At 47.5% G+C, this 27,293-nt stretch overlaps 1 protein-coding gene across 1 annotated transcript in view; it reads right to left on the bottom strand.

Moving 5' to 3' along the window:
* Window positions 1–2,571: 2,571 nt before the first annotated feature.
* HCN4 (hyperpolarization activated cyclic nucleotide gated potassium channel 4) overlaps window positions 2,572–27,293 on the bottom strand; it is a 69,170-nt gene continuing 44,448 nt past the window's right edge. Inside the window, exons 2-7 of the mRNA XM_072624484.1 lie at window positions 24,749–24,910; window positions 14,023–14,241; window positions 6,529–6,675; window positions 6,043–6,283; window positions 4,703–4,867; window positions 2,572–4,294 (exon numbers count right to left, since the gene is read on the bottom strand). Coding sequence (XP_072480585.1) covers window positions 2,847–4,294; window positions 4,703–4,867; window positions 6,043–6,283; window positions 6,529–6,675; window positions 14,023–14,241; window positions 24,749–24,910 — 2,382 coding nt within the window. The 3' untranslated portion in view covers window positions 2,572–2,846. The remainder of the gene's footprint in view (window positions 4,295–4,702; window positions 4,868–6,042; window positions 6,284–6,528; window positions 6,676–14,022; window positions 14,242–24,748; window positions 24,911–27,293) is intronic.

The raw sequence follows: 27,293 nt of genomic DNA, 5'->3' as shown, positions 1-27,293 counted from the left end.
ACTGACTTTCTTCTGAAACTCCTGGGTCTAGAACTCTGTATTTCCCCAATGGTCATTCTAGTGCTCCCAAGAGTAATAGTCTCTCCCATTTCCCAGTCCATCACCCTGGCTCTGGGATCCCATTCTGTCCTTCATAGTCTTGACTAAAAGGTTCAAAGTTGGCTTACCAAGAATCCCTCTCAATCTCAGTGTGAACCTCTTGCAGGGTGAGGCTGAATAAGGAACTAAGGTATAGGGGGAAAGGGGTCTCAGAGGTGACCTCTTTGCTAAAGGCTGCCTCACAAACTCAGCATGGAACCCAGAGGGCAGCAAATGCCCCACCTAGCACTCCTGTTATCTTTCCCCACAATCAATCCAAAAGACCGCTTATTAAGCACCTACAATCTCCCCACTGCTTCACTAAAGACCAAGGTCAGGTCACCTGATCTGATTCCACAGGAACGGGAGGCAGGGTGAGGTGGCAGGAGGGAAAAGTCTTGAGAAGTCATTTCTTCTCTTTCATGGGAGGACACAGGATGGGAAACAGCGTTACCAGGGCAGCTTCACCCCCCTCCATTCTCCTCTTAATTCTTCCCACTCCTTATGTCCCATACTCCAGAATCTACAATGGCTCCCTATTGCCTTTGGGACAGTGAGTCAAGAGACCTGAATTCTAGACCTGACCTGAATTCAGCTACTGACTAGCTCTGCAAATGACTTTGGGCAAGTTACCTCTGTTTCCTTATCTGTAAAATGAGAGGCATTGGACAGAACTCTGCCTAGACTGACTTCTCAGTCTAACTGATCCAGGATTTAGGCTAAACTACAAATTCCTCAGGGTGGCATTTGAAACTCTCTGTGGTCCAACCCCACCCTGTACCTCCATTCTTTTATCAAGGGGTTCTCCAAAACTCACCAGCTCCAGCCAGTTTGGTTTCCTTATGGTTCCCCAGTTGCACTACTGTCTTGGCTCACACCATACTACCATATATGGAACACCCTTTCTCCCTCCTATCCTCACTGGTCACAGGTCAGCTGAAGCCCCTCCCCACTTCTGCCTTGGAAGCCTTTGCTCATCATCTTGTCCACAAGGCCCTCTTCTCCTTGCCCCTCCCATGTACTTGCTGTCTTCACCCTTCATTTGGCCTTGGTCACCTACTGCCATATTTTGGCATTCAATTGTCCATGTATCATCACTCACACTTGACTTTGAGTTTCCTGAGGACAGGGAGTATCTTCCCCATAGTACCCAGCTCAAGACTGGGCAAATAGGTGATGTGTAGAATTGAAAGGAAACTGTTGGAGGGGAGCCATATGGCCAGCGGAGACAGTTTGTGTCACTAACAATCCATCCTTGGCCACCAAGTGACAGCAGGACACTGTCCAACCACCACCAGCCCTGTACAGATGGTGCTGAGACATGGACAGCCCGACCCTACAACTCCCTGGGACTGCAATGGTGACTGACACAGGGCAAGAGACACTCTGGGACCCTGACCCTTAAAGGGCCTGAGTGCGGAGTGGTCCACTCAGACTCTCCAGCTCTTTGTCTATTTCTCCATTCTCAGGGAGGGACTGTGCTTTTAGCTAGGAGGTTTCTGCCTCACTAAGGCAGGCAAGCAAGGGACCCCTGGGACGTGAAGCAAGACCTGAAGTCCATCCATCTGGGAGTCCTGTCCCCGGGGAATAGCAAGCCCCCACTATAAAACTGGGGCAGAGAGGGCCTTGAGAGAGGAATCTTAGAATACCAGAGCTGTGGAGACCCTTAGGGATCATCTAGTCCAACCCCCTTATTTGAGAGATAAGAAAACTGAGCCTTGGAGAGGGGAAAGAATTTACCTCAGTCCGTCCCCCCCCCCCCCCCGCCCCCAATCTGGGGAGTCACTGGCAGAGCTGGGATTGAGACCCAGGTTTTCTGACTCCACAGAGAGTGGACTTTCCATTCCATGATGTGGGGCTGGGAGGGGGTTAGGGTTAGGTAGGGGGACCCTGCTGAGATGTTGGTGGAGGTAACTCTATCCCAGCTGAAGAAGTCCCTGCCCTGAGGCTGAGAAGGGATGCTGCCCTGGGGCCATCAGCTCTGGGGAAGTAAGGGCTGTACAAAGCTGGGCATGGGGGCCTAGAGGCCCTATGTACACTATGGCCTGGGCTGCCAGGCACTGTTGGGTTAAAACTACAGCAAGTGTCTGTTTTGTCAGTATCTACATGGCTATACAGGGCGCTATGTGGCTATACATGTACACTTCATACATACATACATACATATACATATCTATAGCTCATTAGGTTCATGGTAGAAAATTGCTAGGCCGGCCAACCCTGACCCTAGCTCCAGCTGGAGGTCCCCCTCCCCAACTCCATCAGACCCTTCCCCACGGGAAGAGGGAGGGGGCAGAGGTTGAGGTTAAGGTTGGGTAGGGAACGGGACACTCTTCAGCCTCTGGAGTGCAGGGACCAAACAAGGAAGGAGGGGGTGCATTTTCTCAAGGAAATCCTTTCCCTTGGCCATGCCCAGCCCTGGCCCCATCTGACTTCCCCCCATCCCTCAGCCCCTCTGGGGCTCTCAGCCCCTCCCTCCCCCCTTTTCTCAAGTGGTAAAAGAATCTATAAAAGCAAGTGACCCCCAAATCTACAGCTCTAGGAATGCCTGGTGCTTTCCTGTCCTGGGCTGTTTTGTGAGTGTGAGTGTGAGTGTGAGTGTGTGTGTGTGTGTGTGTGAGTGTGAGTGTGTATGTGTGTGTGTGTGTGTATGTGTGTGTAGGGGGGGTTTGTTATAATTATCATTATTAATTTCCTAATCACAGTTAAACCTGAAGAAAGAAAGAAGGGAAAAATCAAAGGTCAGGGGCAAGAGTAAGAGCCCAAGTTCAGAGGTTAGAAGGCAGTTTGGAGCGGACAGGCGGCTCTGGGGCACCCACCAGCCCTGTGGATTCTCGACCCCGGGGGGCAGCAGTCAGGGAGGGTCCCCCGCTGGAGGCAGTTTCAGCCCCAAACAATGGTGGCGGTGGGGGCAAAGAACCTGAGGACGTCTGCCGAGGCAAAGTGACCCTCTGGGCCGGGCCTGTGCCAAAGAGCCTCCCGGGGGGTCCAAAACCCCCGCTCCCACCCCGGAAATGTGGGAAGGCAGCCATGGATTCCCCTGAGGAGTGAGGGGAGCCCCGGAGCAGTGTCTGAGCCCCATCCTGAGGGAGGGCTGGTTGAGAGGCTGAGATGAGCTTGAGGTCCTGTGTGAGGCGGCCTGGAGCAAGAGGTGGGGTGCCCCGGCGCTGGGGGATCTGTGGTGGGGGGCTGGAGGCAGGGGGTAGAAGCAGGGAGCCATGGGAACCTGATGCCCGGGGTGGGGCACATTGAAAAGTTCTCCCTGGGCCTGGGCTCTGACTGGGAGGGCTGAGGCCTCTGGGTGTGAAGGCCAAGGAGGACACCCCCCCAGAGCCCCCCATGGCAAAGGGCAGCCTCTCTGGCTGCATTGGTGACGTCCCTAATGCACTTGGTGGGACAGAGGCTGGGGAAGAGGCTCCAGGAGGTTGAACCAGCTGACCAGGGCTAGAGGATGGGGATCCCGAAGAGGCTGGAGGTGGCAAGAAATGTTCTAGGAGGCCTAGGCCCCCTGCAGCCCCAGCCAGTGGCTGCACTTGGGTGCCTGGAGGGGACCGGGTGCAGCTGGGGAGCGGGGTGAGCAAGGGGGAATCAGAGGAGGAGAGGGAGCCGCCCGAAGCCTTCTGGAAGTGGCCAAAGCCAGTGGCGGCTGGAGTGGTAGGCGCTGCTGAGGTGGTCTCAAGTGGGGAGCCACAGGTTCCTGGAGGTGGTGGTCCAGGACCAGCAGGTGGAGAGCTAGCTGAAGGGAAGGGGCCCAGCCCCGCTGGGGCAGAGAAGCCAGCCAGCTGCTGGATGTGGAAGGAGGACGAGGAGGGCGTATCCAGCTGGGATGGGGTGCTGGCTGGGGAACCCAGTGCAGATGGGATCAGGGAATGGAGACGTTTCAGGTGCCTTGGAGTCTGTCCGGGACCCAGTGAGCCCAGCCCAGAGCTGGCACCAGTTGGGGGTCGGAAGATGGCGGCAGGGAGGCGGGGGTGGTGAGTGAGAGCAATGGCCACTGAGGTGGTAGCAGCAGCTGCCTGCAGGGGAGCCTGGATCAGAGGGGTCCAGATGACTGGAGTGGGCGTGGAGGCTGCAGCGGACTGGACGTGGTGTGCACAGTGCGCCATTTCTCGGTCATGTTGCACAATCTGTTGGATGATCTCATTCTCCTGGTAGTTAAAGACTCCTGAGTTGAGGTCGTGTTGGACTTTGTGCAGAAGGATGGAGTTTTTCTTGCCTGGCGGGAATAGAAGGAGGGAATGATGGACAATCACAATCACCCAATCATTAAGTGTCCACTATGAGCCAGCTACTGTGCCTGGGAACTGGGAATACAAAGGCAAAAGTTACAATCCTGCCCTGGATTGGGCAAGAGAGCATGAATGTCTACAGGCATACACAAAGGAGGTGCCAGTGATTGGGGGGACAGAGGGGGAGAGAGCTGAGATTCAAAAGAGGCTAAGAAGAATCATGGACAAACACTCCATGTTGGGAATGCAAAGCCAGGCTCTGGATGCCCTCCTAGCATGTGACCTGGAGCAAGTCCTCAACTCTGTCTGGGCCTTAGTTCTTCTCTCTGTAAAACAAGGAGGGTCAGCCGTGCCATCCCTATCCACAACAGAGCTCCTCTGCCCCCACCACTCACCAATGCGGTCCAACCGGTCCAAGGCCACGGTTTCAAATGCCCGACGCATCATGGGATACTCCTCCAGAACCTCGTTGAAGTTGTCCACAGACAGGGAATATAAGCGGCAGTAGGTGTCAGCACGGACGCTGGCTGTTCGCCGCCCTCGGGTCAGCAGGCATATCTCTACGGGGTCCAGATAAGACAAAAGATGATGGAGACATGAGATATGGCCTTTGATAAGGAGAACTGAGGCAAAGACGGGCTCAAGGGTGTGTATCCTTCAGCAGTTCTAATTTGGGGCTTAAGCTGATGTCTTGGTTGTAGTTGTGGTTTTTAAGAACTCTGATCGACACAATGACCAAAGAAAAGACAATTGTTGGAGGGACTGGGGGAAAATGGGCACCTCTGTGTACAGCTGGAGCTGTGGATTAGGGCAGTTTGTCCAGAGGGCAATTTGTAACTATGCCTAGAAAGTTACTAAATGATGCATTCACTTTGGCCCAGCAATACCACCACTATGTACATGTCCCAAAGGATTAAAGAAAGAGGAAAAGAACCCATATGAACAGAAATAGTTATATTTGTTCTTTTGGGACTGGCAAAGAGCTGGAATCTAAGAGGGTGGCCATCAACTGGGCACTGGCTGAACAAATGATACGAATACATGAATTATATGAATTTGATGGAATACTAAAGGGCTGTAAAAAATGATAAGATGGTTTTGGAGAAACCTGGAAAGACTTTCATGAACTGAGGCAGGATGAAGTGAGCAGGACCAGGATAAACAATTTCTACAATAGTAACCATATTGTGAAGACAGACTTAGAACTCTGAGCAGTACAATGACCAGCTCTGATTCCAGAGGACCCAAGTTGCCCCCTCCTGACAGAGAAGGGATGCTAAGCTCAGGGTGCAGCCATGGTCAATACAGGAGTTTTTTTTGCTTGACGTATTTATTACAACAGTTATATTTTTCTTTTCCTTATTCAGTGAGTGGTAAAGAGGTGAAAGGGAGAGAAAATTAATATTTGTTGATTGAAAAAATATAATTTATTTAAAATAGTTTTAAAACAGGAAGTGTTGGTATTAATTCCATCTGACCCAGCACTGCACCCCGCCCCCTTCCATTTCTGCTCTTAGGCCCTGCCTTAATGTGGCCCTTGGTACTCTGACTCTCCCTATCCTGGGCTGCAGCTGAGACCTCAGCTGCCAGTTTCTCCCCACTCCAGCCCCACCCCTCAAGAGTTATCAGCCTTTAAACCCATAGAGCACCTTCTGTGTAAGGAGGTTGCTCTTCCAGCAGGCCTTGGCAGGCTGTAGCCCTACATTGGGGTGGGGGAGGCAAAGCCTCATCTTACCTCCAAAGTAGGAGCCATCTGCCAGCTTGGTCTCCTTGTTACCCTTGGTGAGGACACTGACCACGCCATGCTGAATGAAGTACATCTTTTTGCCAATGGTGCCTTCTCGGATGATGTAGTCACCAGGCTGGAAAACCTCAAAGCGCAGTTTGGTCAGCATTGACGTCACAAAGTTGGGGTCTGCGTTGGCGAACAGGGGCATCGAGGCCACCAGCTTCCGGCAGTTAAAGTTGATAATCTCCTATTCAGCGAGCCAGGGCAGAGGTGAGGAGAGAAGGATAGGACCAGGAAATCAAGGAAAAAGTATGGAGTGGACCAGGCAACACCGGGAATGAGGAGGTGGATGAAGATGAAAGAAGGGGAGGGAAAAGAGAAAGAGGGGAAGGAAATCATTAGGGTCCAGCATGAAAGCAGGGACTGATAATATGAGGGCTTCCTGCCCTTCCCCCACCCTCGAGTATGTAGGTGAGTGGGGCTCTCACTCACCTCCCGTAGTGGCTCACTCAGCTCGCCCAGGATGCTCTCCTCATCAAACATCTTGCCCTGGTAGCGGTGCTCATAGTAGTCATGGATGCGCTGCCGTGTGTCAGGTGGGAGCTTGTGGAAGGACATATACTGCTCCACTTGCTTGTACTGGGCAGGAGAGAGAAGGGGCAGAGGTCACAGGGTGGGCCGATGGAGAGAAGGGGCAGAGAGGCCCCCTCAACCCTATCCTGGGGAGCCCTGATGCTGGATTTGTCCTATTTGCCACCCTTGAGCAACAGAGGAGAGAGAGAGAGAGGGAGAGAGAGAGAGAGAGGAGTGGGGAGAGAGAGGAGGGGGGAGAGAGAGAAGAAGAAGGGAGGGAGGGAGGGAGAGGGAGAGGGAGACAGAGACAGAGAGACAGAGAGAGACAGAGAGAGAGAAACAGATGAAGACAGAGAGAGGAGGAGAGGAGAGCAGAGGAGAGGAGAAGGAGAAGGAGAGAGGAACATTTTGGTTTGTCCATTTGTAAGGGAAGAATAATTATGTCTCCTCCTTCCTCCCACCACCTCCTAGGCCTATTATAAGGAGAGATAAGACAAGAGTATTCTAGCAGAAAGTGAACCAGGTTTTGAATCAAAGGACCTGGGTTTGAATCTCAGCTGTCATTTACCCTTCGTGTGACTTTGGGCAAGTAACACCCTCCCCAGGCCTCAGTTCCCTCATCTGTAAAATGAGGTTAGATCAGAGAGTCCCTAAGATTCCCTTCCATCTCTAAATCTGTAATTGTATACAATATAATCTATGATCCCCCACGGCCTCTGGGGCTCAGTTTCTTCAGCTGTAAAATGAGAGCTAGCTCAGATGGCCTCAAAGTCCCTCCCCACTCTAGATGCAATGATCAGATTCACAAATGGCATGGACTGCCTCATCAGGAAGTGAGCTCCCCGTCAGCTGGGGTTTCCAAGTGAATCCTGGACGACCATTTGTCAGAGATATTTTAGAGGGGATTCTTATTCAGACAGGGGTTGGGCCAGGTGGCCTCAGGTCTTCTTCCTCCCCGACATCCTGGGAGATGAAGAAATGATGGGTTCCCTCACTATAACCTGGTGCAGCATATTGTGAAGCTGGCAGGTGCTCATGGAGTCTCCACTTGGTGGCAAAGCCTGGGGCTATGCCTCATCCAGGTAGGAAGAAGCTGCCCAACAGCTCAGAAAAGCACTAGCTTTTGGAAGGGGTACTGGGTACTGGAAGAAAAAGTAGGGAGTGTGCAGGAGATGAGACTAGGGAGAGGACCCAGGTCCCTCTCCATCTAGAGGCCGCCAGAGGCAGGTCAGACCCTGACATGAGGCCCTGGACTTTGGATGGGTATTTTAGAATCCCAGCTCTGGGATTTAAGAGATAGGGACTTTTAAGCTGCCAGGATGCTCAGAGCACATCGAGTCCAGCCCCATCATTTTACAGATGAGGAAACTGAGGCCCAGGGAGTAAAAAGGTCATCCAAGTAGTAAGTAGACAGCTGGGATATGAACCCAGATCCACTTCGTCCAAATCCAGAAAGCCAAAGCTCTTTCAATGCTCTCAAAAATTACTCTCAATTTTATCTTCATTCCATACAGGGTCAATATATTCCTCCTGGAACTCCCCCCCCCACTTCTTCCTCAGGGGGCCACAGAAGAGAAAGTAGGGGATGTTCTTGTTTAGAGGAGGGGGCCGTTAGGGAGACAGGGAAGGAGTGTTGTGGCAACGCCCCTCCTGGGTCCTAACCCTGAGACCTGAGTTCAAATCCCAACATGGTCTTTTTATTTGTATGACCTCGAGGAAGTGACATCCTTTCCCTGAGTCTTGATGATTACCATGATCTCTTCCAGCACTGAGCCCTAGGTTCCTAAGCTAATTGAGAGAATCAGAACACCATGGGATTTGGGAATGAAAGGTGATGGAGGGCCACCATATTCCATCCAAGAGCAGGGAAGGCCAGGCTAAGTCAGACAGCAAGTGACCAAGGAAGAAAATGGAAGCCTACTTGGGAGAGAATCTCCATGGTCTCCGTCCATCTGACAGCCCTGGCTCTTCACACAGGGTCCCAAGGCAAAGCCCCATAGATGCCATTGTAGATTCTGATCCTGACATCAGACCAGGTCATGAACGTGCAATCAGGGTCTGTTAATTCCAAGGTTGCTTCATTCATTCATTCATTCATTCATTCATTCATTCAAGAAACATTGAATAAGCCACAGGATCCGGCACCTAAACAGTCCTTGCCTTCAGGGAGCTTATTACATTCTCTTAAGAACAAGGAGGAAAATGATGAAAAACACATGAGACAAAAGTGATTTTCAGGGAGTTGAGGTTGGGTTGGAGAGGGGGCATCAGCAATCCTAGACTGGTCTCCTGAAGGAAGCGGCATTGAAGCTGGGTCCAGGAGTACTCTGAGGTAGACATACCAAGGCAAAATGTGGTATAAAGTGAGGATCCACATGGCGGGTACTGAGGGATGTGTCTGGGAAGGTCACTTGGAGTCAGATTGTGAAGGGCTCTGAGGGCGAAGCAGAGGAATTTGTATTTTGTCCTAGAAGTCCATACTGATGTAATATCCTCATTACCTCTTGCACAGTAGAATTAATTGTGATCATTATAATAGCAACAACCATTTTTGTTGCTGGCATCAGGACCATAGGTCGTAAATTTTGAGTTGGAAGGGACTTTGTAGCTCATCTACTTCAACCCATTTGTTTTATAGCTGAAAATAAGGCCAAGACAGGAAGGTGACTTATCTAAGGTCACAAAATGGTTGGTGCCCAGTCCTGCCCTCCTCCTGCCGCACCATAATTCTGTATCAAGTATCCCAGGCATGAGTGTTACAAGGTTCTTATTACTGAGATAAAAAGCCCCTGGCTATATGACAGGGCTTTATCCTATCCAGTGGCCCTGCCTTCCATATCTATTATATGGGGAGCTGGTCCATGCTGGACACAAGCAGAAGGAGTTAGTGTCATATGTCTCAAAACTGGCTTTTCTCTTTTGACTTTGTCTGTGAGAACATAGTACATGTATGCATATGAACATGTGTCATGTGAATTCTACACAGATGTGTATGTGTGTGTTTGAGGGCTGTGCATCTATGTGTGAGGAAACCAAGTGAGGCATATGTGGGGAAGATATGTTCCTGTGTGTGGGTATAAACACCCTCCTTCACAGACAGCTGGCACCAGATTGTTTGCACTCTCTGGATTCCCACGGCCATGTGTTCTTAGAGCTAAGAAGGCCAAGGTCATGGGTACGAGCCACATTTGGGGTAAATGATGTCACACAGAAAAAGACTGTCATGCTGTTGGCCAGCCCATGGCAGACCCTTGATCCCAGCCTCAGGCTAACGCAGCCTCTAACTTACCAACAAAGCAGTCTCTAGCCCAGCCACATACTAACCTTAAATCACCCAGACAGCTCCATCCCTAGTTCTGCTCCTAGACTGACCCTTAACTAGGGATATGCTAGTAAATGTTTAAGAATCAGATATGGGGAGGGGGGTTAGAAATGTACACACAACATACCAGTAACTGTTATTAACATTTTCTTCATCACTTTCTGAAGTCTAGACAATCAACAGAACAATGGCGCAAGTCCTGATGGGTGGTATTTGCTGATTTCTGAGGTATAAATGCTGATGCTGAAAATTTAACAATCAGCTCTTGGAGCTGACTCCAGCACAACCCTGCCCTGGACAGAGATCACATACTGAGCCTTGATCTCAGCCCCATCTTATCGTTCTCAGTCCCAGTCCCTGAAGGATCCTTAGACCTAATGTCATCTGGAGTCACAACTTTGCCCACAGCCTGACTGTCCTCAATTCTTTCACGCATCAACTCCAATTTTTACCAACAACGACCCCCAATCCTGGCCACAGCTTGATCCCTAATACCAGTCACAGACTCACAAATGCCTGTGACTGTCAGTTTGGAGTTGCATCCGCTGGGAGACTGGTGGGGTAAGAAGTTGTTTGTTTTAACAGATACTTTACTGAAGGCTAGTTAGGCCCCTCTCCCTGCCCTCTCCCATAATCCTAATGGCCTGCACACTGTCAGATAATATGTACATCCATTTCATGGATAAGCAAAATAGTGATGAAGCTGGATCTGAACCAGGAGGAAAAAATGGGAAGTTGGGAGTAGAAAAGAGGAGGGGAGGGGACAGAGGACCTAGACTTGTTGATGCTTCCTTGGTCATTTCCCAGTCTTTGTGCCAGATCGGGACAAGGAGGTGGTCAATATCTATTCCCTTGGGTCCCCAGTTCAGAACAAGTAGCTGCCTGGGGGTTCAACCCAAGATGACTTAGGAAAAATGAACAGTGAGAGAGTCAGTGCACAGGAGTAGGTCCCAGGCTGTACCAAGACAGCCGGTAGGCTTAGCACCAGGACAGGTTCGGATCAGGTCAGGTCAGGCAGGAGGGTGTTAAGAAAGAGAAGGAAAGGGAGTAAGTATTTATATGGAGCCTTCTATGTGTCAAGCACTAGGAGGAAAGGACCCAGAGGTCCTCTGCCCCCTACAAACCTCCTCTCTAGCCAAGGTTCAGCGGGCCTACTGGACAACTCCATCCTTGCCTTGCCTAACCACCCCTATCCACAGTGGTCTCTTCCTCCTCTGAATTCTTTCTGCCTCCTGGAAACATAGCTGAACCAAGAGGGATGCACGTAGTAGGATCAAGTGCCCCCTCTATCAAGGCTCCCCACCCTTTCTGTAATAGCAGAAAGGCTCCCACTCAGTCCTCAGCCAGGGTAGGTCAAGGTTGGGCAAGGGGAAGGTGAAGGAGCTGAGTAATCATTTGCCATGAATATTAATGCAGCCATCACCAGGGCAGACAAAGTCACCTGGGCCTCTGGAGAGGCAGGCATGGCTGAGAGTGGGAGCTGGAGCTCACTGGACAGGAATCTTTGCCAGAATGGCTGTTACTGAGGCTGCAGCTTTCCATTCTCTTCTGAGAGGGAGCATCTCTAGCACTGGGCATCCTGGGGGGAGAAGAAATGAGCCCCCATCACGAACTACATCTATATCCATGTATGAAGGACTTTGGCATGTACGTGTATGACTCTATGTGTTACGTTCAAGGTTCTCTATAACTTGGTTCTAACCTAGTTTTCCAGCCTTGGAGTCAGCGTGGTATAGTAGAAAGAGCATGGGATTTGAAGGCAAAGGACCTGAGTTCAAATCCTGGCTCAGCAACTTATAACCTATTTAGATATGTTGCCACCACTGTGGGGGTGTTTCCTCATCTGTGAAATGAGAGGCTTGTACTTGATGACCTCTAAGGTCCCTTCCATCTCTAAATCTGATCCCCTATGACCTCCAGGACCAGCTATAAAGTCCTGTGCCTGGCATTCAGAGGCCTTCACAATCCGATCTCTTCCCATATTTTCAATATCTTTACCCCTCCTCTATGAGCTCCCCAATCTGGCAACACTGATCTCCTTGACCCTCTGTTGGCCAACCCTTTGCGTTTCCATTGTCCCCCACACCTGCAAAGCTCTCCCTCCTCATCTCACCCTCCTAGCTTTCTTGGCTTCCTTCAAGGCTCAGTTCAAATAGGTCCAATTCAGGTGGATCTTTCCTGGTCAGCCCTCCCCTACCATCTATTGTGTATCTGTCCTGTTCAGGTCTGTGTGCCTGCTGTCACCCCTGTAAGACTAAGTTCCTTAATGGCAACTCCCTTGTTACACCAGTGATTAGCAAAGGATTTGGCACATAGTAGGTGCTGGGTTTCTGACTCACCAATCTCTGACTTGTTTTTTTCCACATAATTCTCTGATTAGTTAAACTATGCATGCTCTTATTCATATACCTGAAATATTCTCCCTCCACTGCAACCTTTTGGATTCCAACTCATCCTTCAAAGCCCAGCCCCAATGCCACTTTGTACAGGAAGCCTTCCCTGAATCCCCCTCCCCTCTCTCCCCACCAGCCTCTCTCCCAACCTGCTAATGATCTTGGCCCTTTCAGACCTTACTATGTTTGTACCTGCCAACCCAGTCCCTCCTTTCTAGCATCATCTCAGACTCAGCCCATGGGGATCTCTGCCATGTCCTTTCCACACAAGGGAACTGTTACCTTTCTACCTCTGCTATGCCTTCTTATCATACATATATTGCCCTGTATTATAGCTCCAGGAATCTCTGTCTCATCCCCCTGTTAGACTCTCTATGAAGACAAGGATTATGTCTTGGTTTCACATTAAGAATTTAGTTGAAGTTATGTGTGTACTATGTGGAATATCATGGGGATCTAGATATATTCGTGAAGTCACCAAATCTAGTAGATCACACCTTCAGACTGTCTGTGGCTTGGCCCCTTAGAGTCACTCAGGCTCAAAAATCCCCCTTGACCTCTCCCTCACCTCTACATAGTCAGTCACCAGCTCCTGATTTTTCTTCAGAACATCTCTCAGATCTATTCCTCTTTCTACATCCATTTCCACCATACCACCACCCTAGAATAGCATCCCTTCCCCTACCTCTGATCTGTGGTGAGATCTGAGGCTGGGTCAGTCTAGGGGTGGGATCAGGGTTCAGTCTGTATAATCCTGCCTTCACATTTCCTTCACCCCTCCAATTCACTATCCACACATGATATCGGGTTAATCTGTGCCACAGTGCTTACAGAATTCACCTTCCTAATCTCCTTTTGCCTTCAGAACAAAGCCCAAACTTCTTGGCTTGGAATTCTAAGTCCCTCACAATTTCAGCATTATCTTAGACTCAGTCCAGTTGGATCTTCACCAAGTCCTTTTCACATACATCATTACCTCTATGCCTTTTCCACAGTGGAAACTGTTCCTCTTCACATCTGCTATTCCTTAAGTCTTTCATGCCCACTCTCCTCCCCTCCAGTTACTTACACCCTGTCCATCCTTCCAGGCACAGCACATTCCTCTCCTCCTCTGAGATCTCATAGTAGAATCCTGTCTTCATTTGTCCCTCACTGCCCACTAGCTGCCTGCTGCATGCGCACATCAGTCTCCCAATTAGACCATGAGCTCCCTTAAGGTGACTCTCACAGCATCTGGGGCGTGGAGGTTCAGTAAACACTTATTGAGGAACTGACTCCTCTCCCATCCCAGGAAAAGGTCAATGGACTGGTTACCTCAGATTTTCCCCAGACTGCCTTGAGCACCATGTACCAAGGAATCCTCCTAATGTTAGAAATCAACACCACTCATACCAAGAAGCAGTAGGGTATGACAAATCACATGGTCATCATTAAGAACACTAGTCTGGGATTCAGGACACCCAGGCTAAAACCTCAGGTCCCTGTTTACTAGTCATCACCTCTCTGATTCTTGGGTTCCTTTCCCATCTGTCAAAACAGGGCTGACCTCTATTATCTCACACAGAGGTGGAGAGAAAATCACTTTGTAGATTGTAAAGCATTACTGGGAGGTAAGCTGTTAACATCATTATCTTGCCAATCACCCAAGGGCTATCCCAGAGAGCCCTTGATGACCCCAGGAGCCCCTCTCAGACTTACCTTCTCCTGGTATTGGCGCCGTGAGGAGTCCAGTGACTGGATTAGGGCTGTAGCATGGCCGATGAACATGGCATAGCAGGTGGCACCCACGATCATGCTAAGCATGGTGAGCCAGACATCCGACATGCCCATTGGTGCCTGCTTTCCATAACCTATGCAGAGCATGTGGCTCATGGCCTTGAACAAGGCATAGGAGTACTGCTTTCCCCACGAGTCATTCTGAAGACAGACAGAGAGGCAGACATTATCTTCCACTCTCACAGGACAAGGCACCTGGTTTAGGGTTGAAATAGAGCTCAAACCAAAGAAAAGTGCATGGAAAACCTCCCAGGGAAGATTCATATGAACTGAGGCAGAGGGAAGGAAGGACAATCCACATGTTAACCACTAGAATGTAAAGAAAAATACAGCTGTGAAAGGTTTCTGAACTTTGCTTGGTAGTGAGCAACTGAGACTTCCACCTCCTGAAAGGAGCTCATGCCTCTCTCCTCTCTGTGATGGCCTATGGGTGCATTCCTCCTGAATGCTGCCGACCCTCCCACTGTATAATCTAGCCACAAGCTTCATCTGACCAAGGCTGTGATCTATATTTGATTCCCCAACTTTCAAAGCTTTCATTTATAGATATCCCTTCCACATCATGGGGGTTAGTGGTGCAGCATCCCAGTGATCTGGAAAACCTGCATAAAATTATTTGGTCCCTCCCTTTGTACCAGAGAAGAAGTCTGAATTATTATGGCATTAAAAGATAAAATATGTAGATATTATACAATACTATACATTTATTTTGCGTACTTCTGAGTTTCTAAACTCTGCGTCGTCAGCTGGCTTTCACTTTGTCTGCGGCTTACACAAAACTCCCCAAATTCCCATTTAATTTCTTATGCTGATCTCACTATATCGAAACCTCAACGGGGAAAGCCATGATGGGGAAGAGATAACTGTACTATGTTAATTATGGCCACTCCGTGCCTGTGTTCCCCGGGAAAATCTCTTGGCTGAGACTAAAACCAGCTGGATTGAATATTTTCTCTTGTGAGTCAGGAGTACCCTGTCAGATGTGGCCAGCAGGCTGATTTGTTTACTCCACCACAGATAGATCAGGAGGGTTCTGTTTAGTAGGGAGGGGATGGGAAAGAGGGGGGCAATGAAAAGGGAAGGAGTCATGGAAAGTAACAATTACATTTTAAAAACTCAGAATTTAAAAAAATCTCAAATGACGACGGAGGCAATTATCTTCCAAAAGGCCAGGAGTAGGGATGAAGTTGGGGGGAGGGAAAGGGTTAAATGTCTCAAGGACCATGTGGTTTGCTGTGTAATGGTGGCAGCAACAAGCAATTTCTGTTCTGTCCCAGCCAATGCAGTCCAGGCTGTTGGAGTGAGGTCATACGCCTGGTAGGAGGCAAAGCTCTGTTGCCATGAGTTAGAAACATAAAATGGGGACAATCCCATGACTTATTTTTGCACTTTGAGTCCCCTGAATTGTCTATTTCCCAGCAGAGGCTTCCATCTCAGACTAGAAGATGAGGCAGGAGCAGGGCTGACATGTGGGCCACTCTCTGTAAAGACAGCATCCAGCCTCGCTCACTGGTTAGATTCCAAATGAAGGTTTTTGACCTTTTCTTTTCCCTCAGTGACTAGTAGTTTGCCTAATCACTGTCCACTTAGAGCCAGGTATCTCTCATTGAACTTTGTGGCATACAATCAAAAAGACTGACTCAAATCTCACTTCAGACCCTCACTCACTGTATGCCCCTGGAAACGTAACAGCTAAGCCTCAGTTTCCTCTTTTGCAAAATGGAGTGGGCTGGTGGGGGACTTAAGTGATAGCCTGGAGATCATTGCATCACAAAGTCCCCCTTGCAAACTTAACAAGACTATGTCAATATCTATAAGTCATCAATATCAATTAGGTTATATACCAGGAAATCGACCTTTTAAACACCCTCCTACAAACTGAAATCCATTGACTCTCATTGTTAGATCAGAGGCACAGGGATCACAGATTCTTAAGAGTTGGGAAGGCGCAGCCTCGAGGTCATCTGGTCTATCCTTCTGTAGCTTCACTGACAAGTGGTATTCCAACCTCTGCCTGAACTCCTCACTTAACAACTCCTTAAGACATCCTGCTGGTTTTTGTTTTTTTTTGGACAGTTCTAGTTGTGAAGAGATTTTTACTTGAGCCAGAATCTGCTTCATTGTGATTTCAATTAGTCAAGCAACATACTTTAATAAGCACCTACCGTGTGCCAGACAGAGAAGGAAACAATTCTTACCTGTAAGCTTACAATCTAAGAGCCTGGGAAAGGGGAGGACATTTTTAAATATATAGAATAAATATAAGGGGAATGAATGTAAGACTAAGATAGTTAGGGAGGGAAGGCACTAGCAGCTTCGTGGGGAGGGAGGAGGAATCATTAAAGACTTCCTGTGGAATGTGGTACTTGAGTAGTGTCTTAAAGAAGAGAGGGCTGTAGGCAGGGGAGTAGGGAGTACAGGCACTGGCCGTGAGTCAGGAAGACCTCAGTTCAAATGCAGCGTGAGACACGTACAACTGTGATCTGGGGCAAGTGACTTAACTTCTGTCTGCCTCAGTTTCCTCAACTGTAAAATGGGGATAATAATAGCACCTTCCTCCCAGAGTTATTGTGAAGATCAACTGAGATAATATCTGCAAAGGGTTTAGCACAGTGCCTGGCAGATGAAAAGCTGAGGTGGGTGAAGGTTAAGTGACTTACCCAGGGTCATACAGCTAGCAAAGATCTGAGGATTTGAATCCAAATTGGCCTGAGTCCCACTCTGCCACCTAGCTGCCATGTGTTTGTAAATGCTTCACACAGGGCCTGGCACAGAGTAGGCGCTTAATAAATGCATGTTCTCTTTTTCTAAGCACTTCCTGAGGCACCTGCTTGTCCTCTGAAGCTAAGCAAGGACAGAAGACAGTTTCCATAGCAGTTCTTCAAATACTCAAAGGGCAATGATTATGCAACCTGCCTCCCAGATTTCTCTCCTTTAGACTAAACATCTACTTCCTTCAGCCCATCCCCATATGGCATGATCTCCACCATCCCAGTTACCACCCTTTTCTAGACATGGTTCCAATATTCCCTCTCACACTTGGTGCCTTGAATGGAACACAATACTCTATCCTTTATCAGGCAGGGCTGCCACCTTCCATGTTCTTGACCTTGTGCCTCCCTGCATTAATGCAGTCTAAGGTCATACTTCTTCTTCTAGTGGCCATATCCCATGACTGACTCCAACAAGATTGTGGTCCACTAGAACCCCTAGGTCTTTCTCACATGAACTCCTTTCTCAACCTATTTTCCCCCTCATGTTACAGCTGTTGAATCCAGGTGTAGCCCTATTAAATTTCATATTGTTATCTTTAGCTCACTCACTGTCCTAGCATGTCAAGATCTTTTTAGATACCAGTTCTATCATATAACGAGCTATTCCTCCTAGATTCCTATCTTCTACACATTTGCTAAGAATCCTCTTGCCTAAGTCATTTATTAAAATATTGGACAGACTTGGGGTAGGATACAGAGCCTTGAGACACTCCACTGGAGACTTCCCTCCAGGATGACAATAATCCTTCAGTCAACATTCTTTGGGTCTGTTCTGATTAGCATTCAGTCCATGTCTTTCCATATTGTCCACAGGAATATCATGATAAATCTGTCAAGAAGTCGTCCTAAGCTGCAGCTGATATACTCTATGGCAGTCCTTGGGTGGATATAGATTGTCTTCAAAAGGCAACAATGTTAAGTCTGGTGTGATTTGCTCTTGATTAGTCCCTAGCAATTTTCTGGAGTTAGTCAAGCACACTAACCTATACTTGGAAATATCTACCTCCTAAAAACTGGAACAGGCAGTGAGGTGGTGCAGTAGACAGAGCACTGAACTTAGAGTCAGGCAGACTCATCTTCCTGAGTTCAAATCTGACCTCAGACACTTTCTAGCTGGGTGACCTTGGACAAGTCACTTCACCCTGTTTATTCCAGTTTCCTCATCTGTAAAATGAGCTGGAAAAGCAAATGGCAAACCACTCTAGTATCTTTGATAAGAAAATGCCAGAATGGGGTCACAGAGAGTCAGGCTTTGGAATGACCAAACAACATTTGCCTTTTGCCAGTCTTTGGGCACCTCTCCTACTTTCCACAATTCCTCAAATATTACTGACAGTTCAGCACTAATATTTCCAGGTATTTTGGTGTCTGAGGATTAACTTTGGCCAGATCTAAGGACCAGGTACTGTCTCTTCTCCTTCCTTTTCTTATCTCATATTTCAGTTCCCTGAAAACCTTCAGTGCCCTCCCATCTTAACTAGTCTGAAAGTTCTTCTCCTTGATAGAGAAAACAGAAACAGTGTAAGACTTCAGCATTCTACTTTTTCTCTGTTATCAGGAAGGAGGTGTTCTTTTGCCCCTAATTTTTAAATAATGACTTTTATTATCTTTAGCATTAATTATAATGAGCATATTCTTGCCTGGCAGTTTTCCTATAGGACCCAGACTCTTATCTGTGTTCATCCTCTATCCATCTACCTCTCTTCCGTTTCTGGGATTATCCTTTAAACAAATGAGTTTATGGATGACCTTCCTGCATAGCTGTATGGGTCTTTCCTTTTTCTTCCTTATTAGTTGCTTGTGTGACTGCATAATGGGAATGACATTCTTGGAAAACTCCCTTTCCTCTAGAGTCAATTTAGTTCTATCCAAATCAAAGACCATTTACTGAGTTTCTCCTATAGGTGAGTCACTTGACTAGGCATTGGGAATGCGGTGACAAAGATCAATGAAAACCAGTTCCTCACCTCAAGTAGCTCAAGTATGCACTGGATACAAGGTGTAAACAGAGAATATAAAAGCGAAGTAATATAAGGATGCAGAGAACATTAATGACTAGGGGGATCTGGGGAGGTCTCCAGGAGGAGAAGGCACCTAAGCAAAGCTGAGGAAGAGATAAAAGATCCTAGGTGCTGAAGGTAAGGAAGGAGTGTCCATTCTATCAACCATGGCAGACAGGCCCTTTCATAGCCCCAGGTCATCGAAATCTGATGTCCCTTACTTGTGAACTGTGGAATCCACTCTCTCAAAGTCTAGGATGTGCAGGGTGTTCCCTGCCATCAGTCACAAGCTCACTCTAATATCCTATGGTCACAGCCTCCCAAGGTTCCTGTCATTTCTGTTTTACCAACCAATTTGTCCTCACTGATCATAATCACTTCAAGAATAGCAGTTCCCCACTTGGCTTTCTCCACCTTCTGAAGGATGAAATGATCAGCAAAGCAAGTCAAGAATTTTTCAGCTGTATCTGCTTTACAGATATTGAGAAAGTCAAAGTACTGCTGCCCTCCCCCAACCCCCTAGTCCCCTCACTGCACGCACAACTATATTTTGCCATATCAGCTTTGTGATCTTTAGGCAATCCCTCCATTCATTTGGAGGTATGCACTTGCCCTCCTCATAACATAGTCTTTGCTTATTTCTCCTTTGACCCTCACCAAAATACTCTTTACTAGGCATTTCACCTCCAGGTCCTGTCCACCTCTCAGATTTATGGATTTTCATATAGGCAAATATCTAACTGACATTTGATTCAAAGGATTGCCATGGCCAAAGAATTCATCACCAAGCGTCTGGTCCTTTGGTGATGAGCCAGAGTAGGAGGAGAATGAGAGTCAACTGATATTATATGGTACTTTCCACAATCCCAAGTTTCTTTTTGGAGAAAGGACCATCTTTTTTAACATCAGCAGTCTTCCAGTGATGCTCTGTGGCTACAAGTCATGAAACACAACAGTCTCTGAAAAATTAAAGTTGTATATAATTCAGAGGCACATGGCAAGGTCAGACTACATACGGTATGTTACTTAATGAAGAATTCCTTAAGAGAAGGGGCATTCAGGACAGCATCAGAGAGATGTAGGAATGGGAAAGAAGGTGGGCCAGTTACGTTATAGAGAAGAGTGAATGATGGACAGCCCATGGGCTCTGTTGGCATCCAAGAGTAGTCTCCCTGCTCCCTTCCTCTCCTTGCTCAGCAGTCATTGCAAGTAAGCAAATCAAAGCTTGGATTGGGTTTGTTTCCAGGCATGTGTGATGGAAGGGCCCCCTCCCCACTCCAGAGCATTTACAATATTTCCTGCCTGGTTTCAATCCAACATGTGGGGGGCTTCTTCTGGTCATGTATGAGTAAATGAAGCTCTGCTATAATGGAATAACAAAGAGTCTTCTGGTGGTCCAAAGAGCATGGATGTCTGATGATACAGAAAGCTGAATTGGACTTAAAAGTGCACACAAAAGGACCATCTCCTACTCTGCTCTCTGGTAGTTTTTCAACAAAGACTTGTGAGCCACTGGGTAGGGGAAGGGCAGGCACAAGCTAGATTTGCCCACCCAGATACCATGTTCCTGTGAAGGCATAGTTCCCATTTGTTTTCTGCTTATTTTTCCCTGATCATAGGTCAGTATTGAGAGGTAGAACTGACGAGGTTATATCCTTGTAAGTTGAGAGCCATTGGAGGTCTACAAAAGTTGGAGTCAGTACTGAAGGCCGTAGGAGTCAGTAGTGATAATAGCCAAGGCTGGAGTAGTAACTGAGTGAGCTGATTGGCCCAGCCCAAGAGTGGATCAACCTGTTAGGGGGAGACATTGAAGGAGCTAGCTCAGCTGAGAAAGGGAGCAGCTCATGGGTAATGAGTCACCCTTGGTGGAAACTATGCTAAAGGACTCCCACAGCCAGGGACTGTGAGGTACCCTTCAGTCCCATGTTTTCTATACCTGTGCCTTATTGCTTCTGTAAATCAAGCTTGCACCCACTCTGCCCTGGGATCCTGCATTGCCATAATTCTGCCCTGAGTTTCATCTGACCAAGGCTCACTGGTACCTGTGTGGTCACATTGAGCTCCCTGTACCAAGATCTCTCACTGGCTTTATTAATGACCATTAATCTGTAAGTGACACCAGAAACAGTTCCCAAACAAGCAGAAGAGAAAACTTTCCCCTCATTTTGCTTCCACTCTTTTCTGCCCCTAGAAACACCCTTTGTGTCTCACAGCACATGTGACTCCTTTATGGGAATTGTATGGGACCAATTTTCTTGCTGCTGTCTATCACCTGCAGCCTTTTAGCTCCGTGGATTAATAAGGCAAAGGCTTCGGTGTTTGATTTTCATAGGTGTCCTTTGCTTTAATGCAGAGACTCTCCTTCCCAGCTAAAGGCTGACTCTTAACCTGGGCCACAGACTGAGCCCCCCCAACCCGAGACACAGAGCTACTAATCCCTAATTCTGAGCACACACTGACCCTCAATTCTAGTCTGACTTACCCGCACATCATATCTTGGCTCTGTCATTTGCTATGTCAGTTTTCTGTCTCAGTTTCCTCCTCTTTAAGGATGAGTTGAACTAGCTGGCTTCAAAGGTTCCTCCCCATTTTAAAACTAGGACCCTATGATCTCGGACTCTACTCTAACTCTGGTCACAACCTAATTCCTAATCTTGACCTCAGACCAACCAAACATCTTATCTTCTTGGAGGGTTCTGGAGGTAACACCTCCTCCAGGAAGCCTTCCTTCACCATCCCTGTTACTTATCCCATCCCATTTACTGATATCCCCTCCCTCCTCAAACTGCCTGGTATTTTCTGCCCCTCTTCATTAGAATGCCCTCTTTGAGGGCAGAAGATGTTCATTTTTTGTCTTTGCCTCTATGGTGTCCAGCACAGTCCATATCATACAGGAGGTGCTTAATAAATATTTACTGAGTTTGAATAAATGCAGTATCTTGGTTATAGAGGGGACAAAGTGAAGGGTACAGATAACTTCAAGCCCATTAGCACTACTGAAAGCTCATGTCTCTGGGGATAAATATATAATAAACCCTTTCTCTATGTATAATCAGTATGGAACAGTGACATTCTTGGGATGATAATGGCACAGGTTGACAGGATGCCTTATCTCTCATGGACATAAAACATCTCCATGTTTGATGGAAGACAGCTTGGTTTAGAGAAAATAGCTCTGGCTCTGGAGTCAGTGATCCTGGGTTCAAATCCTGTCTCTAATGGTTACAATATATGTGACCTTGGCTAAGTCCCTTTTCCTTCCTCAAACTCAGGTTCCTGTCCTGTAAACTGAGGGGAGCTGGCCCCAGGTCTCTTCCATCTAAGATCTATTATTGGGCTTTCTACTTGGTTGAAGGAGGGAGGGGCAAGATATACATCCATTTGACACATGGGGAAACTGAGGCCAAGAGACGGCAGTATGAAGCCACTTGCTTACGGCCATTTAAGTGGGTCTGAGTTTGACCTGAGGGAAGGAGCCAGATCTCCTGGCAGCCAGAGTTGGCCAAGCCCAGTCATTGGGGCTATGCCATCAGACAGACAGGTGGTGTAAGGCTGCCAGGGTGGGACGTTCCCAATCCCAACCAGGCAGAGCCAACTCCTGGTCTCCCTGGGCCAGCTGCTACCATTCTTAATTGCCAGAGTCTCGAGGGAATTCAAGGGAAATTCAATTCATATGTTTCTGATTCATTTACACTTAGCTCATCAAAAGACTGTTTTGTAAGGAGACTGTTTGATGCTGAATATGCCTCCCGGTCTTTTTCTTGGTCTTTCAAAGGTTTTTCTCCTCCCCCTTGGAACATGGGATTTGCCTTTAGACCATATCAGAGTCTGGAAAGTGGAATTTAGCGAGTGGAATTTAATTTTCCCTGATGGTGAAGCAAGATTTGGAGGGGGCAGTTCATGGTCTCCCCATTTTATGCATACTTAGGAGTCATGAGCTGAAACCCCTCAAGACTCAGGAAGGATGCAGGTCAGATCACCATCCTCCCAGAAACTCTTCAGGGAGTCCTTGGGTCTGGGGAATACTCACAATTTGTCTTTTTTTTCCCCAGTAAAATTTATATTAAGTGGTTTTGTCAAAGTGGAGTTTATCTGTACTAGGAAGCTAAGTGACCAAGCTCAGAACACTGGATCAGAAACTCTCCCAAGTTCTGGTCCAGGCTCCATCAAAACTGGCTCTGCAGTCTTAGAGAAACTATGTAACCTTTCTAAAGCCTCAGTTATGTCGCCTGTAAAATGGGGTTAGTAAGTATTGCAGTTCCCCCTATGATAAAGTCCCTTTGAAGCCTGGTAAAGTCTATAGACCTCTTCTCCAAATAATGTCTTTAATTGCTTAAAATAAAATACAAAGGATTACAAAGGAAACAAGTTATTTTGAAATAGTTACCAAAAATATTTTTAAAAACATGTTGATGGTGCCCAGGGGAAATTTCTCTGCCCAAAAGGGTTCTATGAGAATCAGCTAAAATGTTGAATGTGAAAGCATTGTGAAAAATGTGAAATCTTTCCAATGGAATCAGAACAAGCACAGAGTGAACATGGCTTTGTTCCATCTGGGGATAGGAAGCTTCCTCACCAAGGCAACTTTGATCCTTGCACTCAAGGTCCCAAGTCTGGCTGCTCAATGGATCCCCTCCCAAGCTGAGGACACCTGGTAAGGGACCTTCCCTCCAACCTGCCCTTTGGTTTATCTCCAGGCAAGGACAAAGAATGAGCCACCACCACCCCCAGTCCAGAGTTCTACTATTTTATGCCCTGCAGCTGCCTGAGGTGTCATAATTCCTAGTGATGGCTCTGCCCTGCCAGCCTATTATTATCAGCCTGGGATATCAGGCTCAAGTATCTTGGGAGTGGGACCGTGAACCTAGGGGGTATCTAGGCAGGGCCTCAGTTGCCAATATGGAAACCAAATGAAGATGTGACCCTGTATGATGCCAGATTAGGATCCTAGACTCCTGGTGGGGAGACCTGGAGAAAGGAAGAACTAAAATCCTAGGGTCTGTAGTACTAAGAAGTCTGGATTCTGAATGAGATTTGTGCTGCTATAGGCTTACTGGGTGACCTTGGACAAGGCATTCAACCTTGCAGACCTTTCTTCCTCTGTCAAATAAAAGGATTGGGCTGACCCATCTCTAGGACTGCCTTTCTTGCTGTAGGGTCCTAGGATTCTCCTTTGGGTTTGGAGGGCACAGTGAATTCAGCACTGAAGAGATGGGTTGCCACAAGAGTGCTGCAGTCCAGGTCTGATAAGGAGCAGGTGAAGGAATTAGGGGCTTTTACTTTGGAAAAGGTAAGACTGGAAGGGGGGTGGAAAAGAAGAAAGGGGGCAGGCTATGGGTCACTCAACCCCCAATGAATCTTCAAACAAAAGTCAAGCCAAAGGGCCACTTCCTGGGGACAGTATAATGGAATAAATGTTTACTGATTGATTGAATGATTCATTGATTATACTGAGCTTTTTTCCCTCCCCAATAGGCACTTGAGTGTGATGGTGGATAAAATACCTAGACTTGGAGTCAGGAAAGTCTGAGTTTGAATATTACCTTGGACATTTCCTAGCTTTGTGACCCTAGGCAAGAGACTTAATTCCTCAGCTTTAGTTTCTTTATCTGTAAAAATGGGAATGATAATGGCATCTAACTCATAGGGTTGTGAGGATCCAGTGGGATAGAGTATGTAAAGCACTTTGCAAATCATAAATTTCTGGATGAAGTATTAGATTTTTTTCAGGTATAGATTGGACTAGATGGCTGCTGAGGTCTCCTCCAACTCTAAAAAGCCTTTGTGATCTAGTTAGTGATTTTGGGGGGCAGGTCACATCCCCAGAATGAGGCCCCCAGCATGTTCTCTTGCTGGTGAAGGGCCTGGACTTACCACCATGCGGTTGAGGGACACCCAGCAATCCCCAGGAAAGTCCTGTAGCATGGGCACCAGGAACTGGAGGCAGCCATCCCAGTGACAGAGCAGAAGCATCATCCCAATGAGGTTCACGATCCGGACGACAGCGCTAGCCAGATCATAGGTCATGTGGAAGATCTGTCGGGCCATAAGAAGAGGGTTAAAGAGAAGCCTTGGAAAAGCCTGGCCTTACCTGGTCAGGAAGGCTCCCAATGCACCCAAGTGCATCAACTCTGCATTTGTATGCGATTTGCATTTAATTTACATACATTCCCTAACTGTAGGAAAAATCTCTCTGCCTAGTCACCGGGCTCTGTCTGAGCTAAGCCTCTGATTCCCTTGGAGCCTCCACACCCTCCCTCCATGTTCCCTCTTGCACTACTTGGTCCCATCCCCTGCTCCCTCACAGCCTGACTGCCTTCGCATGCTGATACCCCTAGAGCTGCCTTCTCACCCCCACAGCTCTAGGAAAAATCTTTCTAACAGAATTAGGATTTTAGTGGGTGCCTAGCCTTACTCTGAGGAATGTTTTGACTGAAAGGGAGAAGAGGAAACAGTTCCAGTCCATTGGAAGAGCCCAATGTCACTAAGGAGACCAGACTCCCCCCTAAACACTCTCATTTTATAGGTGAAAAAACTGAGGCACAAGGAAGTTAAGCATCTTGCCCAAGGTCACACAGGCAATAAGGGTCAAAGGTGGGATTTGAACCCAGATGCCAGTTTGAGGCCTAGAGCAGGAGGGATCTCAGAGACCAACAAATTCAATTCTCTCATTTTGCAGGTGAAAGCACAAACCCATAAAGGCGTAAAGTTTAGGATTGAGAGGTACAAGAGACCTCAGAAGCCATTTGGTTTTATACCTTTCATCGTATCCCTAGCACTTAACACAGAGCACATAGTAGGTGTTAATAGTCCAACCTTATCATTTTATAGTAGGACACTGTTAAGAAACTTGCCCCAGGATACACAAGTTGTTTTAAGGGCTGGATCTGATCCCTCAATGCCCCACCACCTCTCCTCAAAGCCCAAGCTTGAAGATACCTGTCTCCCCCTTCCCAGTCTCGAGGGAGCCAGTTCCTGTCCTCCGTCCCCCACCATGGGCTCCAGGGCCAGTCACACAAGGACATATATTTGTTAGCAGCTGTGGTTACTTCTCTAAAAATAATTCTTTGCCTTTGGGATGTTATCAGAGGTGGCTGGGTGCTCTCCAAGGCTAAATATACTGCAGCCGGGTTCTGCCCAGTGTGTAGATGGGGGAGGAGGACAGGGAGCAGAGGTGGTGAAGTCAGGACCTGGGAGTTATGGTGTCCAATTAAGAGTCCCCAGCCAGGATTCAATTCAATTAGAATTTACTGAGCCTCTACTATGCCCCAGGCATTGTACTAGGGCTGGGGATTCAAAGATGAAAACCAACTGGGGGTCCTTGTTTTTAAAGAATTTACAAATGAACAAAGAAAATGAGACAGGTACACAGATAATTGAGGCAAGATTAGTGAGATGAAAAGGGAGCTGAGCTTGCAGCCCTAGGACCTGAATTTGAATCCTGCCCCAGTCATTTGGTGTCTGTGTGACTTTGGACATATCGCTTCACTTTTCTGGGCATCAGTTTTCTCATCTGTAAAATGGGGGGGGGGCGTAGGGGTTGGAGTAGGTGATTTCTGAAGCCCTTTCTGGTCCTAGAGATTCTATACCCTGGGTTTGCCCCAGCTCTGCCCCTTCCTAGAGGGCTCAAAGTCAGAAGAACTAAGTGTAAGCCCTGCCTCTTCTACTTATTAGCTGTGTGACCTCTCAGAGTAACCCTTAAAGCATTTCCACTTTCTGGGCCATAGTTTTCTCTTCTATAAAATGGAGGTTTCTTAATCTCCTTTGTGTCATAGACCCCTTTAGTATCTGATAAAGCCTATGGACACCTCAGAATAATATTTTAAGTAAGTAAATGAAATGCTAACTTCAGTTAGAAGTAAAGAAAGATGCAATCTTTCCCATCCAAATTTATGGATCCCTTGAAACCTATCCTGTTAGTCCAGGGACCCCAGTCAAGAACCCCTGACCTAGACCCTTCTAGCTCTCAGATTTCATCCTTCCAGGCTACTCAGAGCCTCTGTTCATAGGAGTGCCAGGGGGCAAAGGGAAGAGATACATCATGATTTTTCCACTTTTAAGGTTTTTCTCAATTTGTCTGCAAGTCACTAGTGAACTCATAGGAGCACGAGAACTTTGGGGATCTAGAATGAAAATTAAACCAAGTTCCTGCTTGTCAGAAGTTTTAAGTCTGGTTCAACATACAATTTAATTAGACATTTATTAAGGGCCTGCTGTGTGTGTGAAGGGCTGTGAGTTCTGATGTCAGATCCAGGAGGACCAGGTTTGAAAACCTATTTCTGATACTAGCCATGTGACCATGGCCAGTCATTTACTGAACCCCATGTAACCCCTCTTAGGAGAGAAATAATAGGGACTGGACCTACGGTTACATTGGTGCAGGGAAGTAATAGGTGTTTTGTGATCTGCTTATAAATGG

Source organism: Notamacropus eugenii, chromosome 1 (genome assembly GCF_028372415.1).
Source record: "Notamacropus eugenii isolate mMacEug1 chromosome 1, mMacEug1.pri_v2, whole genome shotgun sequence".
Classification (NCBI taxonomy): domain Eukaryota; kingdom Metazoa; phylum Chordata; class Mammalia; order Diprotodontia; family Macropodidae; genus Notamacropus; species Notamacropus eugenii.
This window is presented reverse-complemented; position numbering and strand designations above follow the sequence as displayed.